Source organism: Microtus oregoni, unplaced genomic scaffold, assembly GCF_018167655.1.
Source record: "Microtus oregoni isolate MIOR12 unplaced genomic scaffold, Mior012 000029F_ref0000214, whole genome shotgun sequence".
In the NCBI taxonomy this organism is placed as follows: domain Eukaryota; kingdom Metazoa; phylum Chordata; class Mammalia; order Rodentia; family Cricetidae; genus Microtus; species Microtus oregoni.
In genome coordinates this window covers 2,474,436-2,501,615 of record NW_024543088.1, presented here as the reverse complement: position 1 = coordinate 2,501,615, position 27,180 = coordinate 2,474,436, and the positions used below count along the sequence as shown (strand labels likewise).

General features: G+C 49.2%; 1 protein-coding gene across 1 annotated transcript in view; it reads right to left on the bottom strand.

Annotated features, from left to right (window-relative positions):
- The window catches only part of LOC121465135 (protein sidekick-1-like), a 955,042-nt gene that overhangs the window by 152,097 nt on the left and 775,765 nt on the right, over positions 1-27,180 (bottom strand). Inside the window, exons 18-21 of the mRNA XM_041678320.1 lie at positions 16,988-17,103; positions 13,898-14,090; positions 11,282-11,380; positions 2,423-2,614 (exon numbers count right to left, since the gene is read on the bottom strand). Of these exons, the coding sequence (XP_041534254.1) occupies positions 2,423-2,614; positions 11,282-11,380; positions 13,898-14,090; positions 16,988-17,103 (600 nt within the window). The remainder of the gene's footprint in view (positions 1-2,422; positions 2,615-11,281; positions 11,381-13,897; positions 14,091-16,987; positions 17,104-27,180) is intronic.

Here is a 27,180-nt window from a genome sequence, read left to right as displayed (position 1 = left end):
AGGCAAGGCAGTGCACCCCTGCAGATCCAGTACTGGGAGATGGAGGCAGAAGGATCAGAAGTTCAGACTATCCTCAGCTACACAGGAAGTTTGGGGCTAGCCTGGGATCCAGGAAACGTTGTCTCACAAAATTAAAATAAATGAATGGAACAAAACAAACAAACAAACAAAGACAAAAACAAAATGGGGGGGGGGGGTCGCTCTGTGGTAGAGCACTTGCCTAGCACGCACAAGGCTCAGGGTTCTATCTCCAGGATCTAAGAGGTGGAAAGAAAGAGAAGGAGGTGTGGATGGGGAAGGGAGAGACAGGGAAAAGGGAGAAGAGGAAGGAAGAAAAAGGAAATTAGAGAGGGAGGAACGAAAGCCTGCTTGCTGTCCTCAGGTGTCTGAGAGGCACTGTCCCAGCTTGCACGACTGGGATATCTGAAGGCAGGTCTGGCCGCAGGATAATAAAGCCCCTATAGTGACAGCCTGCTATTGTCACAAGCAGGGTCTCTAGGACCTCAAGGGTCCTTCTGCATCTGGCTTAATGAATTTGACGCAGAGATGTTTAAAGCGAAGGACAAGTGACTCTTCTTTCTAGTCCTTCACTCTCTGGATTCTTAAAATGCCTCTTCAGCGTCTAATGGATGTAAACCTCCCGCCTGGCAGACCAAAGCCGGCTCCCTGGAAGGACTCGCTGCAGGCTCATCCTGTGGGTGCTTCCGAGTGTCTTAGCTAGCTACAGGTGATCTGGCTTTAGGCCGCTCAACAGTCTCTCTTCAGGGCGACCATCAGAGGCTCACTCAGAGCAAATGCTTCCGTTTGTCTTCTGTGTCTCCCCACTGCAGTTCCTAGAGACACATAGCCTGGAGACAGTAATGCCAGATGTAGAGAGACCTTCAGAGGTCAGTGTACTCATTCCCTAGTAGGGATGGACAGTGTCCAGGCCACAGAACTTTGCAACCACACCAGATGTGCTTACCCATGGTCTCCCTGGTGCCGACTCCATTTTTAACACACCAGACAGTGCCCACACCACAGCCGGTGCTACAAATGTACTAACGACATTTCAAATCTGTGGTTTGGGTGCTATAAGTTTTATGGGAATTCGGTAATTGGGTAAAACCAGTGAGTATGGGCGGAGGAGATGGCTTAGCCAGTAAAGTGCTGGCTATACAAGCGTGAGAGACTGAGAATCTAGGGTAACAGGCCAGTGGAAAGTCATCCTGTCCTGGGCCTGTCCCCTGAACTCAGAACTTGGGAATCCCCACCCCATGACTCAAGGTTAGCAAACAATACTTCTGACCAGCTTGTACTTTTCTACCAGCTCACTGCACATGCTCCAAAGACCCTACAGAAGCCTGCCTTTCACCCAGCCCGTTGCTGTCTCTGCTCCTGCTCAAAAGGCAGCTGTCATTCTGTGGTTACCCCAACCCATCTCTTCTGTGGGGTTTGCTGCATGGTTTGATTTTGTAGTATTCCTTGCCTCCCTAGTGCCAAGATACCCCTGTGCTGGAAAACCCTTTCACAGAACCCACATACAAAGCCAGGTGTTGTGACTGACACCTATAATCTCAGTTCTAGGGAGATGGAGACAGGAGGATCCAAGAAGCTTGCTTGGCAACCACCCTAGCCAATCAGTGGGCTCCAGGTTCAGTGAGTGCCCCGTCTCAAAATAAGATGAAAATGGATTGAGGAAGGCACAAGATGTTGGCCTCTGGCCATCACGTGCATGTGTGCACAAGGGTCTACACACAGTAAATAAATAAATAAATAAATAAATACAAAATGTTTTCAAAGGCCTCTTTCTGCAGGCTGGAGACGTAAAGCAATGCCTTAGTGTGGTGGTCTTCCATGCATATGGGACTCATCCAGAGCAAACTCAGGAGCCTCACCTGACAACTTACTGTGTAGCCGAGGACTGTCTTACCCTCTGGATGCACACGCCTTTCCTTGGGCAACCCTTGCATTCTAAGCGTGCACCACCATACGTGGTTTGCTTGTGCAGAAACCAAACCTTGTGTGCAGTAGCTGAGCTGCAGCACCAGCCCCTCCCACACTTAATTTCAAATGTATTTCTTATTTCTCTTTCTCAAAGGCATCTACTATCCACGTGGTCACTGGCTGTGGACCTGCAGGGTGGAAACCTTGGGCTGGGGACACCACATTTTTGCCCCATGGAGACCATCTCTCTCCTTCCTTTCAAGTCTCTTCTGCTGGCTTTCACACTCTGGAAAGAGGCACAAGGTCAGATACAGTGGAAGGCTAAGCCAAGGGTGGTTCAGTATCCTTTGCCTTCCGCGTGTCTCCGTCTCTGTAGGAGGCTAAGCCCCGCCCTTAGCTCTTCAGGCACTTGGAGAATTCTGCATGGAAATGCCACCCTACTGGAGGGTCAGAGATGACAAACACAGACAAAGTATGCATGCTGTACCCTGCTGACCTGGGGGTACTCCGGAAGAAATGGTGGACGATGTGGTCAGGCCCACACCTGCGGCGGTCACGGCAGCCACGTCGATGGTGTATGTGGTGAGAGATGACAGTCCACGGATCTTGTACTCGTGGGTTGTGCTGTTGAGGGTGTGTGTGAGCCGAGAGTCATTCTTCCCATACACTTCCCAGGAGATCTGATAGCCTGCAGAGACAAGGGAAGAACTGAGGCAGAACCTCTACCAGACAGGTGGGAAGCCAGTGCTTCTTGAGAATGGGGTTCTGGAACCTCAGGAGCCTGGTGCACGAACAAGAGGTGACAGATCCGCCCCTCCAGCTGCCGTGCTGTGCTTAGCTCATTCTTGTCCAATCGGGAGACATTACAGCATGGTTCCCATCTTCATTAACTGCTGTTTTCATTACCCAGAACCCTGAGTGGGTGGCTCGCTCTAGGGTCCCATCTCATGTGCGGAAACACGTGTGTCTGTGTGTTTGTGTGCATGCATGCGAGCGTGCTTGTGTGTGTGGTGATTGACAGGCCATTCTTCCGGCTTTCAAAGGGAAATATTTCCTTTTACCTGTCCCTGTTTTCTCAGTTTTGCTTTGCCTCTGAGCTTTGCCCCGCTCCTTACTGAAGATGCGGTTTTCTAGGGAAAAAAAATTTAATTTTCCTCCCGATTCTCGTCTCAGTCTGGCGGGGCCTCGTGATCACAATTTATTCAGCCTCAGATTCCATCGTGACTTGGGGTTTAGAGAAAAAAAAAACAACTAGCGCCTGAGTCAACCCCTTTTGAGGGGAGCTGATGGGATTAGAGGGCGCTTAAAGTGTCTGGTAAAGAGGGGACAGTGATGGAGAGAGCTCCCGGGGTCCTCGGGCGAAGGAAAACTGCTGAGGATGCCAGCCCTTCCCTCTTCTCAGTCAATAAGCTCGGGGATATGGAAGCTCTAAGACGCATCTTAGCTCCCCTTCACTCAGATGAAAGCCATAAATAAAGTTAGAAACTGCTCTTGCGGGTGAACAGAAACTTAGAGGATGGCGCCTCGGGACTTTAATATTTTGAAAAAAAATTTAATGTCAGAATTCACCCCCTGCTCACTGTCCCCACAGTCATCAGACAGTGTGGTAACTACCAGGTACCTTCAGGGAGACTCAGATGTTGGGGGAGGTGTAGCTGGAACAGCAAGGCAAAAAAGACCACTGGAGGCATGCTGCGGCCACGGAGGGATGCTGCGGCCACGGAGGGATGCTGGAGCCATGGGCGGATGCTGGGGCCATGGGGAGGGAGGAGATGTTGGGGCCATGGAAGGATGCTGGGGCCATGGAGGGATGCTGGGGTCATGGGGGGAGATGCTAGGGCCATGGAAGGATGCTGGGGGCATAGAGGGTTGCTGGGGCCTCAGAAGAGGGGTGTGTGCTGGGACCAAGGGGGGATGCTGGGGCCATGGAGAGATGCTGGAACCATGGAGAGATGCTGGGACCATAGAGGGATACTGGGGCCATGGGGGGGGATTCTGGGGCTATGAGGGGGATGTTGGAGCTATGGGTAGATGCTGGGGCCATGGGGGCCTTGAGGTCGCCTGAGTGCCTGAATTCCAATGGCCAGGGATGGAGCAGGTCTCTGCCTTAGGGACAAGGAACATCAAACCTCACTACTCTGTGTAGTCTACCAGGGTCTCAGGCCCTAGTCCCTGCTCCCTTTCCCCCATGGTACTAGCAAGAGCTGTTCCCATGCTGTCTCTGGCTGCCACCTCCCCTCCAGTCTTGCCCAACGCCAAGTCTTAGGTTCTCTTTCTTCACCTACTGCCCATATTGCAGAGTTTCCATGGACTGGGGCTAGGATCTGAGTACTCTGCTCAGGTTCCACAGATTGGTGTAAGATCTGAGCATTCTGCTTCAACTTCCACAGCTGGGTGCTAAGATCTGAGTACCCTCTGCCCGAACTGGCCTTCTCCTGTAATCAGATTGGAGACTGCCCTAATTGTCACCACAGAACCTTCATCCAGTAATTGATGGAAGCAGATGCAGAGATCCACAGCCGTGCTCTGGGCTGAGCTCTGGGGGTCCAGTTGAAGAGAGGGAGGAGCAAAGGAGGTCACCATCCTGACAGGGAAACCCACGGAGACAGCTGACCTGAGCTTGTTTGTGGGAGCTCATGGACTTTATACTGACAGTCAGGGAGCCTGCATGGGACTGACCTAGGCCCTCTGCATGTGGGTGACAGTTGTGTGGCTTGGTCTGTCTGTGGGACCCCTGGCAGTGGGACTAGGATCTGTCCCTGGCACATTAGCTAGCTTCTGGAGCCCATTCCCCTAAGGTGGGATACCTTGCTCAGCCTTGATGTTGGCAGGGGTGGGGGGCAGGAAGCTTAGTCCTGCCTTAATTTGATATGCCATGCTTTGTTGACTCTCATGGGAGGTATTACCCTTTCTGAGGCGTGAATGTGGGGGAGTACAAAGGAGGTGGGGAGAGGAAATGGGAGGAGAGGAGCGGGTGGAAACTGTAGTTGGTATGTAAAATAAATAAATTTAATAAAAAATTTAAAAATGAATAAATGGGATAAAGTTTTTTGTAATAGCAAAAAACAAAACAAAACAAAAAAAACAAAAAAACCCCCAAAAAACAAACAACCCAAAACAAAAAACAAACCAAACCAAAAAACTCTGACAGAGTACCCTCATTAGCGCTTTCTTTGTGGTTAATTTGAAATTTTGAAAAAAAAAAAACAAACAAACTATGCCACTTTCAGCATCTGTGATGGCTGATCTTGACTGTAGATTTGATAGACTGAACTCTTCCAGGAGACGAGTCTCTGGTGTGTCTGTGAGGGATTTTCTAGACTGTGTTAACTGCGGTGGGGAGACCCATCCTAAACACAGGTGGACTCTCTCATGGTCTGGGCTCTCAGATGGAATGAAAAAGGGAGAAAAGAAGCTGAGCCCCAGCATCCATCTGGCTCAGCTTCCTGACCGTGGATGTCATGTGACCTGCTGCTTCAGGCTGCATCCCTTCAACTGTAAGCTAGATTTGTTTGTCAGGTATTTGGTCCCAGCAAGAAGAAAAGTAACCAATACAGCATCGAACAAGGTGTAGCCCTTAGGTTGCAACTAATTTGCAGTAAGGAGACTACTTTTTCTTGTTTTTGACTTTTTTTTTATTATTATTTATTTACTTACTTACTTGTTTGTTTGTTTGGAGACAGGTCCCAGTAAGCATCCCAGCCTGGCCTTGAACTCACAGATTCACTTTGCTCTGCCTTCTAGAATTAAAGTTGTGTGCCATCTTGCTGGGCTTTTTCTCTATGCGATGGCTCAACACATAGACCTCCAAGGGAGGTGAGCATTAGGGCATCCAACGCCAGTGCTGTGAGGAGCCTGGAGCTGGAGACGAGGGCCTGAGAGGCCATGTTATCCTGCATGTAGCAGGGAGAGTCAGGGCTCTGTGCCACTGAGGTGAGGACCCACACTGCTGCTGGGCTAGTGAATTCCAGAGGGAGGGCCTGTTTCAAGCGGTGTCCCAAGCATGTCACCTGGGCTACATCATGCAATCCACAGGACACACACTTGACACCGAGATATTGTTTATCTTCACTTTACTAAGAAAGAAATAAACAGGGGGTCCCAGGAACTTGCTAGAAATCAACAGCCCTGCTTCAGGGCCGTCTACTCTGCCTGTGGTCTGGACAGATTCCAACAACAACCCTGGCTCCGGTGGATTTTTTTCCTGATAAATCTTTAAACAGTGTGAGATTCCTGGCCTCTCCGAAGACCTGGGAAGGGGACTTGGCTGTGTTGAATGCTGCCACTTTGTCTTCCAGGAGGTTCTATTTGTTTAAAAGCTGCTCTTTAGCAAAAATTTACCAAACACAGCGTCTTGTTCATCACGTCAACCTGGAGCCAGAACACAGCAATTTTCAGTGTCTCCAGTAAGCACAACGCCGCTGGTGTCTGCTCGAGTCCAAATGGATCGCACTGTCTGCTCGACTCATTACCGACACAAATGGACATCAAATGGACAACTGAAGAGCTTGCTCTGGGGCTGGGGAGGTGGCGGCTCAGTGGATAAAGTGCCTGCAAGAGTTTGATCCCCGGAACCCACATTTAAAAAGCCAGATGTGGTGGCATATGCTTGTAATGCCAATCCTGGGGAGATGGAGCCAGGCAGATCCCTTGGGTACAACAGCCTGCCAGCTTAGCCTAATTTGTGAAGACCAGGTCAAGTCTCAAAAACCAAGGTGGATAGTGTTTGGGGATCAACATTGGAGGTTGACTACTGGTCTTCATTTGTGCCCACAACAGCATACATGTGTATGTCTCCCCCCCCCCCCCCCCCGCCGGCTCTGGAAAGCATAAATAAGATTAGTGCCAGCACAGAGAAAGCCCTGGCTAGTAACTTCCAATGAGTAGTATAATGGGATATTGCCACAGGACAGAGAACAGGGAATCTGGTGTGTAAAGATGTCTCCCCTCTATTATACACAACCTTGGAGATGTGGGTGGTGGATGCCGGCAGCTCCGGCCAGCAAGTGCTTCATCTAACTTCAGCTTGTGCAAGAGAGAGCAGAGCGAGACTTTGCCGAGAGCCAGCACTCCCAGCCACCTCCAGCTCTGCTTCTTACCTGCTGGGGATGGCTCTGCTAACTGAGACTAACGACCATGGGAGCTTCAGAAATAATTTTCTGTTGATCTGGAGTAAATTCTCTACAAGAGAGTAGTGCATCCAATCACAGACTGTCTGTCTGCATCCCGGCCCTCATAAATCAGGGTTTACTGGGGAAGAGGGCGAGATACCGCAATTTACAACAAGAGCACAATGGGCAATTTACTCAGGCAGGTGTGCAGCCGCCCTTGCTTGAAGCTTCCTTCTCATTCTGGCCACAAAATAAAATGGAGACGTGGAATGGGGGTGGTCACCAAGGGCCAGGCTGATAAAACATCATCTCTGACAGACAGCCCGCCATAAAGGTCACATTGCCCAGGACCAAACTTTTAGATGTATGTGCCTCCTGCAGTTGCCTTCAGCAGTGGGATAGACGTGTGATGTCTCTGAAGGACGGGGTGTATGCTAACATCCCCTGACCTAGGCTCATGAAGGCCAGGTGTATTTGCATGTGTGTGTGTGTGTGTGTGTGTGTGTGTGTGTGTGTGTAGGCCAGAGGTCAATGTTTTCAATCCCTTTCCACCATAAGTTTTGAGAGATGGTGCATCTTGCTGAACCCAGAGTTCATCAATCTGTAAGATTCGCCTGTCCTCATGTTCTCGGTGCTTGGGAACACAAGTGTAGTCTGTGTGCTTTTTGTGTGGGCTCTTGGGAATCAGATTCACATACATATGCTTTACTGACTGAACCTTCTCCAGCACAATGTTGACCTTTTGGGGGCTTCTAGCTTGTCCTGGGGAAGATTCATGGGTTTTTTTAGGGGTGGTGCCTACCATTAGGCAGGGTGTGGAATGCTGAGTGAGGAATACTGATGTGAGGGAGAGGGGTCACAGTGGGACAGGGGCTGGATGGCATCTATCCATGAACGTTTCCCCTCTATAGTGCTTCTCAGAGTGGCAGGCATCAGACTCAGCCTCTACAAACACATTTTCACAGTGTGGGCAGGAGAGAGAAAAAGCATGGGCCATGCAGCCAGGAGTGGACAACTTTGGTCCTGACGTGAAGGGCAGAGTCTGTCTGAAGCTCTGCTCGTGGTGGGGCGGCCTCCTCGCTCAGTAGAGGCCACAGTGGAAGCAGGCCAGCAGAATCCAACTGGGAAACATCCAAGCTTGGAGGGTCAAGCTCCATCATAAACACAAGCCGCTCGCTGGTGACTACAGGTATTTGTTTAAATAAAGTATGAAAATGAGTTCATTAGGCCCCATTAGCTGGCGAGAGCAGATGATCATAAATTGGCGGTCCTGGCAGCCAGCTTTCAGCCGTGGAATGTTGGCTCAGCCCCACTGGTCTCCCCTCAAGCCATAAAACAAGAATGAAAAGCATGGGCAGTTTGGAAGGAGGGTGGAGCTCAGGAGAGGTGTGGGGGTGTGGATCTGGGATGGGGGAGACCCTTCCAGGTTAGGATGCCTATCAAAGAGTCTTGGACAGTTTCTAGAACACAGCACATGCCTGGAGGCCATTGGACAGGTGAGACCGCCTGCCCCTCTCACTCTGCAGCCCCACCTCCAGAATTAATGATGAGCAAGGTTCGGATCCGGCCCCCAGATCAGAGCTAGAATGGCTTCCTTCTGGGGACTGCAGACACAGCTTGGAGAGGAAGTGCTTGCTATGCACACATGAGGATCTGAGTTGGGTCCCCCAGTTCCTTGTAAAAGGTGTGCTATCTCTCTGTAATCCTATCACTCAGCCTGCTTGCTGAGTTCCAGGCCAACGAGAGACCCTGTTTTAAAAAACAAAGTGGATTGTGCCTGAGGAAAGACAACCGAGGAGTCGTCTGACCTCTACATACAATGTGCGCATTCACCTGCACACAGGCAAACATGTTCTCACGTGTACACACTCACTTATGCACACTCAGAGCTCCTATTAAACAGATGTGCCATCATCTCTCTGTTACCATTTGTTTCTGCCTTCTGTGTGACATAAAGATATACTAACCTACATCAGGTCTCTGCTGCCTTCCTGGTCCCAGTCCTTGTCTGTCCCCTCCAGGTTGGTTTCCTTCTGTCCCAAGCTTGGGGAAACAGTCTTATTTACATGCTGTCTATGCTGTCTTGTACTGGGAAGCCATCCACAAGAGGCCTGGGCTTTGATACCTCACCCCCGCAGCAGTCAGCTCTGGTCCTGCAGATTGGACACTGTCCAGTCCAGGCAGAGTCAGGTGGACAGTTGTCTGCATGCTACTCAGCAGTTAGGCTCTGAGCGGGGCTAGCTCTAAGGTTCCAAGAACCATGGTGAGGGGCTCTGGGGACACAGCTCATCACAGGATAGCCCATCCTGAATAGTCTCTGAGCTGCTTGCCAGGGTCACTGCTGAGAGCTCTCAGGGGCAGTGGCCCTGCTCCAGCTACAGTCTGGGATATTCCTTGCCCTACCCCCACCTCAGGAGCCAGTTTGGATACATCTTATCTAAGCACAGTGGAGATCTGGGCAGGGCCGGGACTACAAAAAGACAGGCAACATGAACAAACTGAACAAACGCTTAGGGGAGGAAGAGAGGGGCTGAATCCAAAGGGAATCCATGGACTGAGCAGCTGGGTGCTACCCAGGAGGTGGCCAGAGCACACCGCACACATGCTTTTCTTCATCTTTGTATATGTTAACGTATGCAGATGTGCATACATCTGTACGCATGCGGCGGCCAGCAGACAACCGAGAGCATTACATGGAGAAAGCTCTCGTGATAGCCTTCATCTAGGCAACTGCACCAGGCTAGCTGGCCAGAAAGGCCCGGGGATCCACCTGTCTGTCGCCCCAACACTGAGGTTACAAGTACACATATTACCACACCTGACTTTCCGACACAGGTTCCGGGAACCGAACTCATGTCCTGACCGACTGAGTCATCTCTCCCCAGCCACATATGTGTTATTATTAAATGTGTTGTTTTTACATTTTCAGTGCACACAGACTGAAGCCATTTGGACTTAACGCACAGCACGGCTGGGTATTTCTTTGGCCTTGGGCTTTGGGAAACTCGATGAGGGCTGAGGGTGTGTATGTGGGGGGGAACTTCCAGGGAGAACAGGAGTACAGTTTGTACCTTACTCCCAGCATGGGATGAGACAGAGATGGGCAAGTGGCTACCAGAGGCCACTTCTGAGCCGGGTGATCATGGGGACCCTCACCCCCAGTCCCTGCTGCCCAGCTGGGGTAGAGGACATGAGTAGTCACAGAGTACTGGAGGTAGCATGTTGCAGTGCTGAGGAGCCTGGCATCGGGGCGTGTTCAGAGAGGCTGCTACTCCCATCCAGGACATTGACAGGGGAGGGGCACAGCACAGCCTGATGGCAGTCACAGGACGCCTCACCTATCTTAGCTCACCACGGCATGTCTGCACTTCTCAGACATAGCTCAGTGGAAGAACACGAATTTCCTTCATCAGCTTTTGGGGACTCAGGGAATTACTCACTGCCTAGCTTCAAGCCATGGTGCCACACAAAGGAACGGGTCAAACATTAAGAGTCTTGTGAAGGTGAGCTGCTCCCCAAGGTCCCTGCCGTCAAGGGGTTTACTGTGAAGGGCCAGCCATGCAGTTTATCCTGAGTGTGACTCATGGAGATCCAGGGGGCCTTGGACCCCTTTGAGCCCAAGACTCTTCATCCCCACAGCACTTCCATGACCTTAAGTTCTCAAGATGTGGCAGGGTCAGGGCAGGATCTGGGATTTGGAGCCAGGAGATCGATTGGGGCTTTGTCCTGGCCTTGCAACTGGTGACAGAAGGTGGAGGGCAGAGATGCCAGTGCTATAGCCACTGCCCTACCCGGAGGACATTAGACACTGATCTGCACACAGTAGGTGTGCCTCCTGCTGTTCTCCCGGGCCTCAGGCTTCCTTACCTGTAACATGGCCAGAATATCAATACAATTCTACACTGCTATGAGAACTGAGCTAAATATGTGAGGAAAGGTACCAAAAAACCCCAAACCTGATTCTGGTTGTCCAAAGAGACTTCTGCAGCATCCGAAGCAAGGATTAACTCCCAGCTCTGAATCTGTGGTCTTCATAAGGAGATAAACCACACCTCCTACTCACAACCCCACCCCAACTCCCCATCCCCTGCCTCAGGGTCGTGGCCACCCTACATCCAGAAAGACCCATCAGTTACTCCCAGGAGGCCTGGGCCCACTCTCAGTAGCTTTGTTTGACATGGGGGCCACCCCCTCTTGTTAGGGCACACTTGCTGATTTCCTTTCCAGAGGAAAAGACTGCTTACCCATAATGATGCCGTTTCTCTCCAGGGGCTCCTGCCAGCTGACCTTCAGAGAGGTGTCCAGAATCTCTGTGAAGCTCAGGTGCCCCACAGCTCCCGGTTCTACCAATTAAAAACAAAGATACCTGTTAACACGGAGCCTGCCGTTCTTTGATCGAACCCATGTGGTCAGCTTTGTCTCCAGAAGGGAAGGAGTGAGCTGGCCAGCAGAAGCCTGTGTGGAACAAACACCTGGAGGCATGCAACCTGGACTAGGGGCCGGATGCTGAGCTGTGCTCCTGGTCTTGAGTATGTTACTTTGCCAGCTCCATGCAGTCACACAGACAGAGGTGGAGAGAGTGGATACAGGAAACTTAGGCATAGCTTCTGTCTTTCTCCCTAATCCAACCTAGTAGAATAATTTGCCTGGGTGGACCTGGAAATCAGTTGCTTGCCAGAATATTCCATTAAGGGAATGGAGGTGTGGTTTCACAGTAGAATAAAGAATAACCTGCCTAGAATCTTCCAGTGAGAGGCTGGGGTGTGGCTCAGTGGTAGAGCACCTTCCTAGAATCCCCCTGTGAGGGGCTGGGGTGTGGCTCAGTGGTAGAGCCCCTGCCTAGAATCCCCCAGTGAGGGGCTGGGGTGTGGCTCAGTGGTAGAGCACCTGCCTAGAAACACCCAGGGAGGGGCTGGGGTGTGGCTCAGTGGTAGAGCCCCTGCCTAGAATCCTCTGGAGAGGGGCTTGGCTTTGCAAGAGTATTTGAATAGAATCTTCCAATGATAGGAGCCAGGAGTCTGGCTTTTATTGCACCCATTGACGTTTTGGAAGCCAGAAATGGAGCCTAGGGCCAGGGGTCATGCCTGTTCACCTGACCTACAGGTCTAGTTTCTGAATACTTCTCTCCCAGAGGATTTTTTCAGGAGCAAGAGAAAGTGCCAGCAAAAGGCCTGCACCATCGCGTCCTACCTAAGAGGAAGAGATGCCTGGAGAAGTCAACCCACTTCCCACAGTCCTTTTAGTAGAGGACCTGCGCTAGCCGAGGAAGGTACCTTCCTGTGGGTTCCCTTGCAAACCTGCTGGGAACAGTCTCACTGAGGGTTCGGGGGGGGGGGGGGGGGGGGGGGTGAAGTCAGGGTCTTACTTGGCCTGCAGGAGGGGACAGTCCCAGGCTCCGATCAGCCTTGCCACAAAAGCAGCAGCCAGTACTTGGCTCCCTCCTGGGACCATGACAAAGCCCGGACCACAGCTAATGAATTTTAAAACAGGTGCAGCCTCAGAAGCCGCCCTCATGGGGGTGAGAGGCACGGAGCCTTCACACAGGGGCTGAAACACTGACAAAAGCCACTTCTCCCAGAAGAAGATGGGAAAATAGGATGGCTGTCAGGGCCGTGTCATCCCCCTCCCCCACACAAGCTTCCAGAAAGACGTTCTGACGGGTTTTGTCAAGCGGCTTGTTCTGCGATCGATGTAGTAGCAGAGACAGCTTTCTGCTCCTTTTATATTCCCAGTGTTTCGGCTTCCTGGATTCTTGCCCGAAAGCGCTGTCCTCCAACTTTGCTAATATCTAGGTTTCAATTTATATTCTTTTCCCCTTTACTGCGACCCTCCCCCAGCGGATTCTCTGGGCTCCGGAGAAGACTTACAGCTGGCGAAGCTTATGCCTGTGACCCAGGGCCTGAGCCCTGACAAGCTGCACCCTCAGAGTCAAGGCCACCTTCGCGAGGGCGCTACATACTTCTAAACAGGACAAATAGGGCCCCTGCCTACTTAAAACGGCGCTTTAGGAGCAGGGGAGACGTCTCAGCTGAGGATCCGAGTTCCTTTCCTATTTTATTATGTTTGGTTTTGGTTTTCTTATTTCACGGATGTGTGTGGCTCTACGCGTGTTTGCATGGATGGGGATATCATACTTGCGCACAGTGTGAGTGTGTGTGGTGTGTTTGTGTACGTGTTCTTGTAGAGACCCAGAGTTGATGTTAGGAGTCATTAAGGCTCTTCTAACTTATTCACTGAGTCAGGCCTGTCAATCAAACCCAGAACTTTCCCATGTGGCTACTCTTACTAGTTGCTTGATCTGGCTATCTCCCGTGGTTGCCTTCTGAGGCTGGAACCACAGTCAGCCTCAACGCTCACCAAGCCCTTAGGTTGGTCTGGTTATCCCCAGTCAGGTCCTCAGGCTTGCTTGGTAACGGCTTTAACCCCAGGCCCAGGATCTGAGTTCCAGACCCACTTTTAAAAAGCTGGGTGTCCTGTGGTACATTTATCATCCCAGCTCTGAGGAGGAGACAGGGCTCCCTGCTCAGCCAGCCCAGCCTATTGGGTAGCTCCAGGTTCATTAAGAGAACCTGTTTCAAAATATAAGGTGAAGTGATTGAGAAAGGTACTGGACTTCACACACACACACACACACACACACACAGACACACACACACACAGACACACACACACAGACACACACACACAGACACACACACACCATATAGAGACCATGAGTCTCAAACTAATATATAAATGTATTAAGTAATTTTGTTGCCTTCTGTGCCTTCTTCCCCATGACCCATTCTAGGAAGTGATGTGACGATCTTTGACAATGGGCCCTGGGAGACTAGTCTTCAACACAGGAGAGGGATACTCACTGTCCTCATGGGTCCACACAAGCTGAGGCGTGCTGGGAGGTCCATCCCCTGGCGTGGTAAAACACAGGACTGATGTGAAGTACGCTGTGAACTTCTTCAAGTTCGTTATGTAGCCATGGTGGATTCCATGGAAGTCGGGAGCAATAGTGACCACAGTGACGGTCTCAGGAGCATCTGCCGGCCATGCCAGAAGCTGGGAGGGAAGGGCAAAAGAAAGGACCACTTTAAAATGCATTTCTTCACTTAACTGTCTATTCAAAGTATAGGTTACAATTAGTAAAATTAGTATGTCTTTAGAGAAAGCATAGTCACAGTTCAATAAGTCTAGAAATCCCACATCATTTTTCTCTTTCTCATATTTGGGGATAAACCCCAGAGTTTTACATATATTAGGCAAGCACTCTACCCAGATCAACACCCCCAGCCCCTCACTGGGGGATTCTAGACAGGGGCTCTATCACTGAGCTATACTCACTGGGGTGTATTTTAGACAAGTTATATCCCTGTCCACTTTACAGAGTTTTAATAAGTTTGCCTGGCTGCTCTTGAACTTGTGGTTCTCCAGCATCAGTCTCACAAGTAGCTGAGTATGTAAGGCCTGGCTATATATCCTATTGTTTCTGATAATCCCACCACAGAAAAATTGAGTTTAAAATGTGTCTCGTATATTGTTGTATATTTACACATGTATATTTACGCTTGTATAGATGAAATAAATGACTGCTTAACTCTTGTTACAGTAATGGACACTCCCTTAAACTTCCATCTTCCCTTAGGGTACTACTGAGCATGGATTTCTTTTTAATAATGAGGGGTAAAGATGATATCATCTATTAATAACTAATTAGCATAAGAAGATAAACACAAATATTCTCCAGATAGAAGTCTATCTATACTGGCTCAAAATGATTCAATAGGAACAATCTTAATGATATGTTATACTAGTCCCCTGGGCTGGATTTTAGGAGCTAGGTTAGAATTTTAAATAAAGGGCATACACAGGGGCTAGGGATGGTAGAGAGCTTGGCTAGCAAGCAGAAGACCCTGGGTTCTAACTCAGCGCCACATGACTCCAACATGGCGGCACATGCTTGTCATCCCAGGACTAAGGAGGTAGGAACTGGAAAATGGGAAGTTTAAGGTCATATTCTGCCACACAGTGAGCTTAAGGCCAGCCTGGTCCTCACAAAACTGTTTTACAAAAAAAAAAAAAAAAAAAAAGAAAAGAAATATAATATATGGCTGCATGTGTGTGTATGTGTGTGTGTGTGTGTACATGTGGACATTCCATGAAAAGCCACTTGCATGATTTGGCAATGCTGTGTATGTGTAGTCTCTTGACACCATGCATCTCCAGAACTGATTGGTTCTGAAAGCCAACGTTCAGCAGGACACAGAACACATCTGTGCAGATCAAACTGACAAACCAGCCACCAGACACGTGCAGTGTTCTTGCCACTCAGACCTGGCAGAAGAGTCGAGAGTGAGGGAGTTTTGCCCTGATCAGTTCAATTTCCCTTCAAAAAAAGCATCTGCCTTAGATACTCCCGAGGAAGTGCCGAGGCACCGAATGCGCCTAGCTGGGCCTGCCCTCATCACAGACAAACAAGCGTTTGAGGGAGCTGAACCCAAAGGGAAGAGAAAAATGAACCAAGTGGAAAAGACACCCTTTGAAGCTGAGTGCATTAGCGACTCACCTCTCTCTGAAGGGCTCCCTAAATCTCCTGATAAGGGGTTAGTGAACCCACTTTTGTACAATGAAGTCAGGCTCCCACGTCCAACCAAGAGAAGTTGATGTAAAGGAAAGAAACTATGCTTTTGGAATGTGCACCCAAGTCCGTCTTACCTGGCAACAGAGCCTGTTCATTAATTCAGTTCAGGCAGTGTACCCCAGCCCACGTTCTCTGTTCTCCCATCTTTGAACAGAAATGTCCTCAAGGCAGAGAACAAAATGGTCTCTTTGCCTTCCCCACCCCATGAACCCTGGGTGGGAACCTCCTTCTCCCATATCTCTGCCCTTGACTCTGCATTCTGCCTGGAGAATCCCCTTCTAGGAAGAAATGGTTGGATAAGGCTGACTCCAGTCATCTCCCATAGATGACTGTGTGTATGTGCATGAGATGAGTGTGTGCACGTATGTATGCCAGTGTGCATGTATATGTGTGCCTATGGGTGTCCACGCAAGCAGAGGCCAGAGGCTGACATTGAGTGTCTTCCTCAGTAACTCCCCATCTTAGTTTTTGAGGCAAGGTCTCTCACTGAACCTGGTGCTTACTCATTCCACTAGGCTGGCTGGCCAACAAGCCCCAGGGATCTCCTGCCTCTGCTTTCCCAGTGCTGGGCTCAAAGGTGTGCTCTGCCATGCATGGATCTTTTAGTTTTATGGGTTCTGAGGGACCACAAGTCTTTATGCTTGATTAGCAAGCCCTTAACTGACTGAGCCATCTCCCAGTTTTCCCTGAAGTTCATTAATCCAACTATAGCCTTTTCTCCTGTTCCCTCTTAGCAACTGTTCATTCAAATTTCTGGCCTGGGATAGCTGATCAGTCTTCTGACAGATGGTGGCCCCACCAAGGTAATGTAGGTGGGTCTTCTTTCTATGTGTTGCTTTCATTGGTTAATTAATAAAGAAAACTGCTTGGCCTGATAGGTCAGAACATAGGTAGGCGGGGAAGACAGAACAGAATTCTGGGAAGAAGGCAATGAGGCAGTCCCCATGATTCTTTGACCCGAGACAGATGTAGGCTAGAATCTTTCCCGGTAAGCCACCAGCTCGTGGTGCTATACAGATTATTAGAAATGGGTTAATCAAGTTGTGAGAATTAGCCAATAAGAGGCTATAACTGATGGACCAGGCAGTGTTTAAAAGAATACAGTTTTCGTGTTATTATTTCCGGGGCTAAGCTAGCCGTGCAGGAGCTGGGCAGGACGAAAAGCAGGCCTGCTCGCCTCATCACTACACCAAGGTTTCCTTACTCTGAATTTGCTGCCCTGGGTTTTCAATGACATAGGAAGGGTAAAACCCAATGTCTGATGTGATCAATACTGCCCATGAGTGCCAACTAGAGGTCCCCAAACCAGGCCAGGTACCTTGTATCCCTGGTTGATGCCATTGATGAACTGCTGGGGTGGCGGGTTCCACAGGAAATGCACGGTGGTGGAATTCAATGCTTCAGCCTGCACGTTCTGTGGGGGTGCAGTAGGCACTGTTCCCCGTGGAGGTGGAAGGCAGCACAAAAGGCGGAAGGCACCATGGGGAGAAGAGACAAAAAGGAAACCTTAGTCTAGGACTCAAGGGCAGATGGGAAGGGAGGTGAATGTCCCCCACGCTAACACTCCTGTAACAAAGGAGAATTGGGCCATTTCTCATTTTCTGTGGGAGAGTTTCTTCCTTAAGGCAGAGGTGGGAAACCGTACCAGATCACTGTTTCATCCCACAGACGGGCCTTTCCCACACATCTGAGATGAACAACACACTAAACCTTTATTGTTTCCTCAATTGCCCCGATTGCCACCTCAAATCATCACAGTCAAGGCAAGGTTTCATCTAGAAGGACCTTCTGCTCGCTATTATGTTCCAAGCTCTCCTTCCCCTTTCCAGGTAGCATTTAGTGCTCACTTGACACAACCAGGAAAGATTAGTCTGGGGGAAACTGGTGACTGATGTCGGATGGCCCAGTCCACTGTGGACAACGCCATTTACACAAGTGAGCCAGGGTTTCATAAGAAAGCCAGCTGAGTGTGAGCTAGGGAGCAGTGTTCTGGGGTTTTCGCTCCCAGCCCCTGCCCTGAATGACTTCCTTCTGTGACAGACTGTGACCTGGAAGCAAAGCCATGTAAATGCTCTCCTAGTCTAAGGAGCTTTAGTGACGTCATGGTGTGACGTCATCAGTGACATCATCATAGTGATAGAAAGGGGACTAGAATTCTCTCTGTGTGTAAATGTGGGGTTGTATGTAGCTTCACATGTGTGTGCAGGTGCACACGTCCGTGAAGGCCAGAGGCCAGCCCCAGGTGTTGTTCCTCTGGCCCTGTCCATGTTATCTTTTTGAGATTTATTTATCTTTATGTGTAAAGGTGTTTTTCCTGCATGTACATCTGTGTGCCATGTGTGTGCCTGGTGTCCATGGAGGTCAGAGTGGGTGCTCGATTCACTAGAACTGGACTTATGGATGGTTCTAAGCTGCCCTACGGGTATTGGGAACTGAATCTGGGTCTTCTGCAAGAAGAATGTTATGAACTACTACGCCATAGCTACAGCCCATTTTTATTACTTTTAGTTTTGTTTTTATTTTTGTTTTTGATGCGGGCTCCCAAAGAGGATTACTTAAGGAGACCTGCAACTTGCTGATTAGAATAAACTGGCCATTGAGCCCCACGGACCTAACTCTCTGCTTCCCCACACTGGTATTATAACTGTGCCTCCATGTCTGGATGGTTTAAAAGTGGGTTCTGGGGGTCACACTCAGATCTTTTTAAGGCAAGCACTTTACAGAATGAGTCACCCTCCCAGCTGCCCAGGAAACTCAGAGGATTTACTTCCAGGTCACAGTTTATCATGAAGGGAAGTATCTCAGGTAGGGACTGGAGACAAAAACCACAGCTCACTGGCTTGTGTGCAGGTTCAAAACCACCACACTCCTCCTATGCGTAGTACTGTTCATTCATACACACAGCACTACAGGCAACTAAGGAATGTAAAGACTGCGAGAAAAAGTGTTTCCCGGGGAAGACAGTGTCAGTTATTACACCAAATGGTTAGCCCCAAAACACACCTACAAGTAACACACACACCGAGCAGGGTGTATCTATGTATTTAAGGATAAATCTGAACAAGCATATAGGTATGTAATAGCAATTGGTTTTTACAAACGGAGGGCATACATTTGAAAGAGAGCAACAAGGAACCTATGTCAGGGTTTGGAGAGAGGAAGGGAAAGGGGAATGATGTAATTATATTAAAATCTTAAAAGTAAAAGAAAAATCTTCTGCTTTGCTTGTTTCTTTCTTACATTCACAGAACACCTCCTGAGTCCAGGGATGCCCTCCTGGGGCACCTGCCCTGGAGGACGTTCCTGGACTGCTGAGCAGGGCAGATGCGCATACGGCTTTGGGCTACCACGTTGATTGGACTGAGAAGTTAAGAAGCACCTCGGAGATTGGGAAAGCACACCCCACCTGTGTCTGTGAATGTGTTTCCAGGAAACTAGGGGTAACTCAAGGGGAGGGTGCCTGCCCTGTTGTGGGACAAAGGCAGTCTGCTGCTATAGGTGTGGTCCCTCTGAGAGGTGAGCAGCCGTTCCCCACCATACCCTTCCCCCATGATGCCCTGCCTTACCAGTCAGAAACAACTGTGCCATAACCTCTCAGCTTATATAAATCTTTCCTCCTTTGAATAATTTTTAATATTTATTTATTATGTATACAATGCAATATTCTGTCTGCATGTATGCCTGAAAGCCAGAAAAGGACACAAGACCTCATTACAGATGGTTGTGAGCCACCATGTGGTTGCTGGGAATTGAATCAGGACCTTTGGAAGAGCAGGCGATGCTCTTAACCTCTGAGCCATCTCTCCAGCCCCATCCTTTGAATATTTTTTTTTAAATTTTAAAGTGGCATGTATTTAATTGGGAGGAGCCATGTGAGTACCTCCTTGATTATGTGGAGGTCAGAGGACAACCTGTGGGAGTCAGGTCTCCTATCCTGTGGGCTCTGGGACTGTCGGGCTTGGTGGCAGGGGTGGGAAGCTGAGGCGCCATCTCTCCAGCATCATTTCCCCAGCGCCTTCCCGTTGTTTCTGTCAGATGTCTGTATGCTGCATTCTGTCAGATAGACAGCAACAACAAAACTGAGTGATACGTTCTAGAAGCTTTTTAGGGTGACTTTTGGAAGAAAGGTAGACCTTGGGAGGAAGATGGGCCTGAAGAATGGCACTTCTGCCTGGGGAAGATGGAGTTACAAAGGAGCCCAGACAGGGCATGCGTAGAAAGTGGTGTGGACTGAGAAGGTGGATGGGCCCCCTTGCACAGGGACACAAATTCCTGACACAGTGGCTGCTCATACATATGGTGGTCACAAAGATGGGAAAACTTCCTGGGAAAGGCTAGTGCTTCCAGGGACATAGTGTGTTGAATAAGAGCGGTGGGCTACATCCCTGGCACCCGGCCGCCCACATGGCTAAGAGCGGCGGGTCAGGCTGCATCCCGCCACCCGGCTAGCTTTACCCGAAATAATTACACAGAAACTGTATTCTTTTAAACACTGCTTGGCCCATTTCTATCTAGCCTCTTCTCTGCTAACTCTCGCACCTGGACTAGCCCATTTCTTATAATCTGTGTAGCCCACGAGCTGGCTTACCAGGAATGATCTTAACCTGCGTCTGTCTGGAGTGGGAGAATCATGGCGACTCACTGACTCAGCTTCTTTCTCCCAGCATTCTGTTCTGTTTACTCCTCCCACCTATGTTTTAACCTATGAGGGCCAAGCAGTTTCTTTATTGCTTAACCAATGAAATCAACAGATTGATATGACACTCCCACATCAATAGTGCTAGTGTCCCTCAAAGCAGGGATGACCCAACTTGCCTGACTGTTAGTCTTCTCACGGCAGAGAGGACATCCTGGTTCTTTAGGAGTTTGTTTGCACAGTGAGGCTCTGAAGCCAAAAGGATCCTTAGGTTTCAGGTAAAGGAAAACACATAAGCATCTCCTGTTACGAAGTACGGGGTGAGGACATGGTTCTGTTACGAGTGGCAGCATAGAGCTGGGGCTGTTGCTCACTGGATAGAACATGGCCTGGTACACATGAAGCCACTTCTAGTGCCACGTAAGCCAGATGAGGTGGCACAGGGCTGTAATCTCAACTCTGGGAAAGAAGGGCAGGAGGGTCATCCTCAGCTACATGGTAGCCTGGGTTAGATAACCCTGCCTCAAACTAACTAACTAACTCTCTCTCTCTCTCTCTCTCTCTCTCTCTCTCTCTCTCTCTCTCTCTCACACACACACACACACACACGCACACACACACACATACACATACCCACATACACCCCTTCATCTCCACAGCTCTTCTCCATCGTCTCATTTTATGCAGAGATGGAAGAATCTAGAATCCATCAGTTCTCTCAATTGACTCTTCAGGTCCGTGTTTTCTTTCCAACTGCCATCCCCCATAACCATGGCCTCCCCAAGTCCTTTCTGCCATTCTCCATGACCATGGCCTCCCCAAGTCCTTCCTGCCATCAACCATGACCATGCACATGGCATCCTCAAGTCCTTTCTGCTATCACCATGGCCATGGCCTCCCCAAGTCCTTCCTGCCATCCCCCATGACCATGGCCTCCCCAAGTCCTTCCCCCACACATCACAAGGAAACTGCCCAAGTTCCCTTTCAGTACCACATGGACCACATGGATTAAAAATAGTCCCAAGGCCAGCTGTGCCTGGATGTAGACCATATTGGGGAATATCAGAGTGACTGAGAAAAAGGAAAGCCTGGCAAACAATAGAATTGTGGCTTCTCTAAAGTCCACAGAGACCTGAACAGATCTGGGGGTCACATAGTGTCAAATACAAGGAAAAGCAGGGCTGTTCATTGAGACAAAGGGAGGGAAGTAGGGGAGGAGAAGGAAGAGGAGAGGAGGAAGGGAGATGAAAAGAGAGAAGAGGGAGGAAGGGGTGGGAAAGAAAGTGGAGGGGAGGGGAGGAGAGGAGAGAGAATGAGGCAGGGGAGGGGAAAAGAGGGTGGTGAGGGAGGGATGGCCAATGCCCAACTGGGCTAGGAAAATTTGCTACGACAGCTAAAGGTGACTTAGAGGAGCTGCAGGTGGAGAAACAGGATGCTTCCCACACAGGAACAAGGGCAGGTGTGTTGGTGTTTCACCAGAGAATCCCACCAGGCATTTGAGGAATAATGAAGCAATTTTAAACCATTACTCAGACACCCAAATAAATAAATAAATAACATTACAGACAAGAAAAGACAATTACCCCTCATGAATCCAAGTTCAGACCGCAAATAAGAAAACACTGAAAGATCAAATTCAGCAACACACCACAGTTATAACGTACCCTTGTCTGGTGGGGTTTATATCATAAACGGAAGAGTGGCCTCATATTTGACCATCAATCATGGCAGAGCGCCAAATCAGCTTAATAAAGAAAACCCAGTCTTAATAGGGCTAGGAAAAGCACTGGATACATTTTAATATCTAATCATGATGATAATAATAAAAAACACCGCTCAGTCAAGAAGGAATTTAAGAGAGCTCGGCGAACTTGATAAAGGGCATCTCTAGCGCACCTGCGGCTATGATCTCACTAGAGATGAGCGCCTGAGATGTTGCCCTGAGATCAGGGCCGAGAGAGGATGGAAGACTTCCCGAGTGGCTTTTTTATTCTGCAAGTCCGGACTGGTGAAGCTGAGAAAAAGGGAGGAGGCAAACCAACGGGGGGGGGGGGGGGGGGGTGCTTTTCTACCTATAGGCAATGTGACCATCTACATGGAAAATCCATGTCGACTCCAGGAAGGCTCCTAGGACTAAGAGAGGCTGCGAAGATTGCGGGCTGCAAAGCCAAAGCTCTGTTTCTAAACACAAGCAATAAGGAATTGGAAACTGAAATTTAAAGATTGGGCCCATTTAGGGAGCTGGGAGACAACTATGCAAAGCAGGAGAGCCTGGGTTAAGGTCGCTAAACCCACTTTAAGAGGGTGGGAGGAGCTGTAGCCAGCCAGCCTAGACAAACTAGCTCACAAATACACAGTAGACTGCGTGTTGAGGAATGATACCTAAGGTTGACCTCTATGCATGTGTGCACATACATGTGACTCCTACACACACACACACACACACACACACACACACACACACACAGTCAGTCAGTCCCATTTAAAGTAGCAATGGAACTATAAATACAAACCTGACAATGTGTTAGATGTATAATCTGAAAGTTACAAAAACCACTTAAACACCAACTCTAAATAAACAGCCCGGGAGAATATTGATGGACTCCAAGATCAGGCAGGTAAGAGAATTGTTCTCCAAACAAGTTAACATGAGTCCATCAAATGCATAGCCAGACACTCTTCAAAAACCAAAAAGGTGATTTCCAATTTACAGGAGAAACTGAAGGAACTAGAATAGCTAAACTGATTTTTAAGAAAAAAATCTAGATAAACTCTACATAGTTAAAGAGGTATGAATCTATAGTAACTAAAACAGGTGACACTGGGAAATGAATACAATGTAAACAATGTCAACACCACAGAGAAGAATCCAGAAATGAGTCACACAGGTAGGTACCAACTGGTGTTCTGAACAGTACACATAATTCTGCAAAAACTGGACAGTCCTATCAAAATATAAAGAGAACTTCTAGATGCACCTCACACCTACATGAAAACTACTCAGGGTGGACTACGGGCTTCAGTGCAAACCTATCACCATCAAGCTTCTAGAGAAGATCACTGTGTCACGGACAAGGTGACAACATGCAGGAATGGTGGCCCAAGGGTCTTCTGTGAGATGAGTCAGAACTGAAGCCCACACAGGCTGGGTGCAGTGTGCATGGCAGTTTCGGTCTCCTGCCAACCCCAAGACCACTGGTGAATGGGGGACAAAGGGGCTCACCTTTGGGGCAACAGTTACTATTGATTTTCTGGTGGGCAGGATCTGCCATCACCTGGGACAGGTGCCTCCGGGCACGTCTGTGAGAGAGTTCCTAGACTGTGTTAAATGCCAGGGGAAGACCCCACCTCAGCGTGGGCAGCACCCTCCCAGGAGTCCTGGTCTGGACAGACAAGGAGAAAGCAAGCTGAGCACCAGCATCCGTCTCTCTCTGCGTCCTGACTGTGGACGTCATGTGACCAGCTCCTCACGCTCCTGCCACCATGCCTCCCCCACAATGATGGAGGGTACCCTCAAACTGTGAGCCCAAATCAACCCTTCCTTAAGTTGATTTTCTCAGAGTATTTTAAATCACAGCAACAGGAAGAACAACCAATGCACATGAGGTGAAATACTGGAACTATCTGCTTTCACACAGGAACACGTGGGATCCCCCAAATACATTGTACTGTAATCCCAGTGCTTGGGATAGGGGAGGTAGGAGAATCAAGAGTTCAAGGCAAGCCTCAGCTACATAGTAAGGCTACACGGGACCCTGTCCCCAAACAACCAACAAATCACATGCATTGCACCACTGGGAAGGAGTGCAAGGACTCCATGTTGAATTCCTTCTTTTACCTGGTAGGCCATCGAAGGCGAAACTCCCAGGACAGAAGGCAAGTGACTGCTGAGGATGAAGTTGGTTGGAGGTCTGAATGCAAAGGGGCGGGACTAGAAAGCTGAGGTCATCTGAGTGTCCTGTATCAACCACTCTAGTGACTATGGATTGAAAACACATCTCTAAAATGTGACACTGTATTCCACTGAAGGGAAATGTTAGCACTAGCTATTGTAAGCATTTCAATAGGTCTTCAATAAAAAGACCTCTCTCTCTCTCTCTCTCTCTCTCTCTCTCTCTCTCTCTCTCTCTCTCTGTGTGTGTGTGTGTGTGTGTGTGTGTGTGTGTGAAGGCAAGATGTTGCACTTTGTTTTCTGAGACAGGGTCTCTCATTGGCCTGGAGTAGCCAGGTAGGCTAGGTCAGCTGGTCTCCGAGGACCAGAGAGCACCTGGCTTCTCAGAACTTGGATTACAAGCATAAGCCATTAAGCCTGGTTGGGCGTTTTGGTCAGCATGGGTTCTGGGGTACTGAACTCAGGTCCACATGCAACTGAGTCATCTCCTCCTATCCATAAGAGGAGAGACCCATGTCCATGATGGTGGTGGGATTGTGGGACATCCTTCCTGGAAGTCTTCAGGGTGGGGGGTATGTGTGAAGTCCATGGACCCTGTGCTGGAGAAGCCACATGGGCAGTCCCCATGGGGTTTTCCTTGTCACTGCCAACACAGAACAAAAGCCACTTCCAGCTGTTATCACACTGAATGAGTGACACTTCTAATATCCGGACCCACCTGTCCAAAGTGCAGTAGATCAGAAAATCCAGGCACATAATACAGCGGTTAGCACTTCAGACTCCCAAGTTTGGCGCTGCTCTGTATGCAGCGACAGAAACAAGGGCAATGTGGGTCTGGGGAGATGGCTCAATGGTTAAAGAGTTGGCTGTGCAAGCATGAGACCTGGTTTGCATCCCCAGGACTCACATAAACGTAGAGAGGGTTTGGCAGCTTGCCTACATTCTGGCCTTGGAAGGCAGAGACAGGGGATCCCCAGAGCAAACAGGGTAGCCGGGTTGGTGAGTTCTGGGTTTGATTGAGAGTCCTGCCTCTGCGAATAAGATGAAAGAGTGATGGGGGATGATCCCAATATCAACCTTGGGCCTCCATGTGCATGTAAAAATATGCAACACACACACATACACACACATACACACACATACGCACACACATACACACACATACACACACACATACACATACACACACACACTTACAGACACACACATACACACACATACACACACACATACACACACATACACACACACAACCACACACATACACACACACATACACACACATACACACACATACATACACACACACATACATACACACACACGGAAAAATGAAAACAAAACAAAAAATGAAGCAAGGTCAGTATGGGTTGAAAGAAAAAATAAAATGGGAAAGGAGGAAGGAGAAAGGGTGAAGAAAGAAGGGTCAGAAGACTCTAGGGTCCCCCCAAAGCTCACACTAAAGGGTCCCTTTGGAATCTATTTATTTCGGCCAGGCTGGTAAACATTAGAAGGGAGGGCTCCCCGAGGCCATTCTTGAACCTTCCCTTTCCCTTCCCTTTCTTCCCCTCACTTCCTTCCTGGCTGCCATAAGGAGGTGAACAGTTCTGCTCCCCCACACAGCTTATACCAATGTGCTCTCTCTCACCACAGCCCAGAAACACCACAGTCAAGCTCTCGTGGGCTGAAACCCCTCCCGGCAGACTTTGTCCAGTGTTCTGTCACCGCGATGGAAATCCCTCGGCCCTGCTGTTCTCCCGGCAGTCTGGGTGACTCAGCTCCAGCATTCCATCAGCCCCAATTACTGCCTGCACAGTTCCGGCATGCCTTCCTGCCACATGTTCACCTCTCTAGAATAAGCCGAGGAGCAGATGTTCCCTAAACGCATTTGGCGTCATTTAAGTAAGAGTCATTTCCTGAGGTTTCAAGGTGGTGTTTGCACCTTCACTTTGATCCCTGTCAGGTGGGGGGAGTACTGTCTTTCGTCCCACAGTCAGGGCCTCTCTGAGCCTCAGGGAGAACGCAGAGCAGCCAACATTAATGATGACTTCCCTTGGTTGAGCCAACAAGGAAGCTGCTTCCGGTCTGTGAAGGTCAATTTTGATTGTCAGCTTGACTGTATCTGGGATGAAAACTAGGAAACATGCCTCTGGTGAGTCTTAAAGAACAAACAAGATGAAAGAAGATCTTCTCCCAGGGTGGATAGCTTCTAGAGACCACCCAGACCTAAAGACAGTGAGTGGAAGGCTGCTGCTTTTGCCTGCCTGCCTTTGCTTCTTGCTGGTGAGTGTATCTACTCTGTGGCTGCCTCCACCAATGTTGTAGCCAGCCTTTGCTGACATCTCTTTCTCTGTCCTTCCAACATGGACTAAAGACCAGACCTTTTCTAGGAAGCCTCCAGGAATCCTTCAGTGACAGGCTAGGACTGCTGAGACCTCCAGCTTCGTGGGCCGAGCAGCTATTGGGTCTCTTCTGGGTGCAGACAGCCATTGTTGTATCTGTATCTAATAAATGCCCTTTGCGATTTAGAGGTGTTCTGTTGGTTCTGTTTCTCGAGAGAACCCTCATATAAACACCTTCCCTCCTCATTATACAAAACCTTGAGTCAGAATAAAGTAAGAAACCAAATAAAAACAATCCTCACGCTTGAGCTCCCTGCCTCTGGAGCCACAGCATCCCACACTCTGGCTCTGCCTCTCTATCCACAGCCCTGGATGGACGCCTGTTGTCACCCTGGGCTTTATTAAAACATCACCCATTCTTCTAGGCCTCTTGTGCTCCCAGAGCCTGGCTTCCTGTTCTCTTAATCATTGTCATTAGAAATGACTCAAATGTTTGAGGACAATGGAACCAAAAATTCCCTCAAGAGGGACGAGGAAAGAGCTGTAGCCAGTAAGGCCTTCCAGGCAGTGTTTTCTAAGGAGGGAGTGACAGTGGCAGGAGAGGTCTTCATCAATGAGGTGACGTCACCCTGGCCCATCTG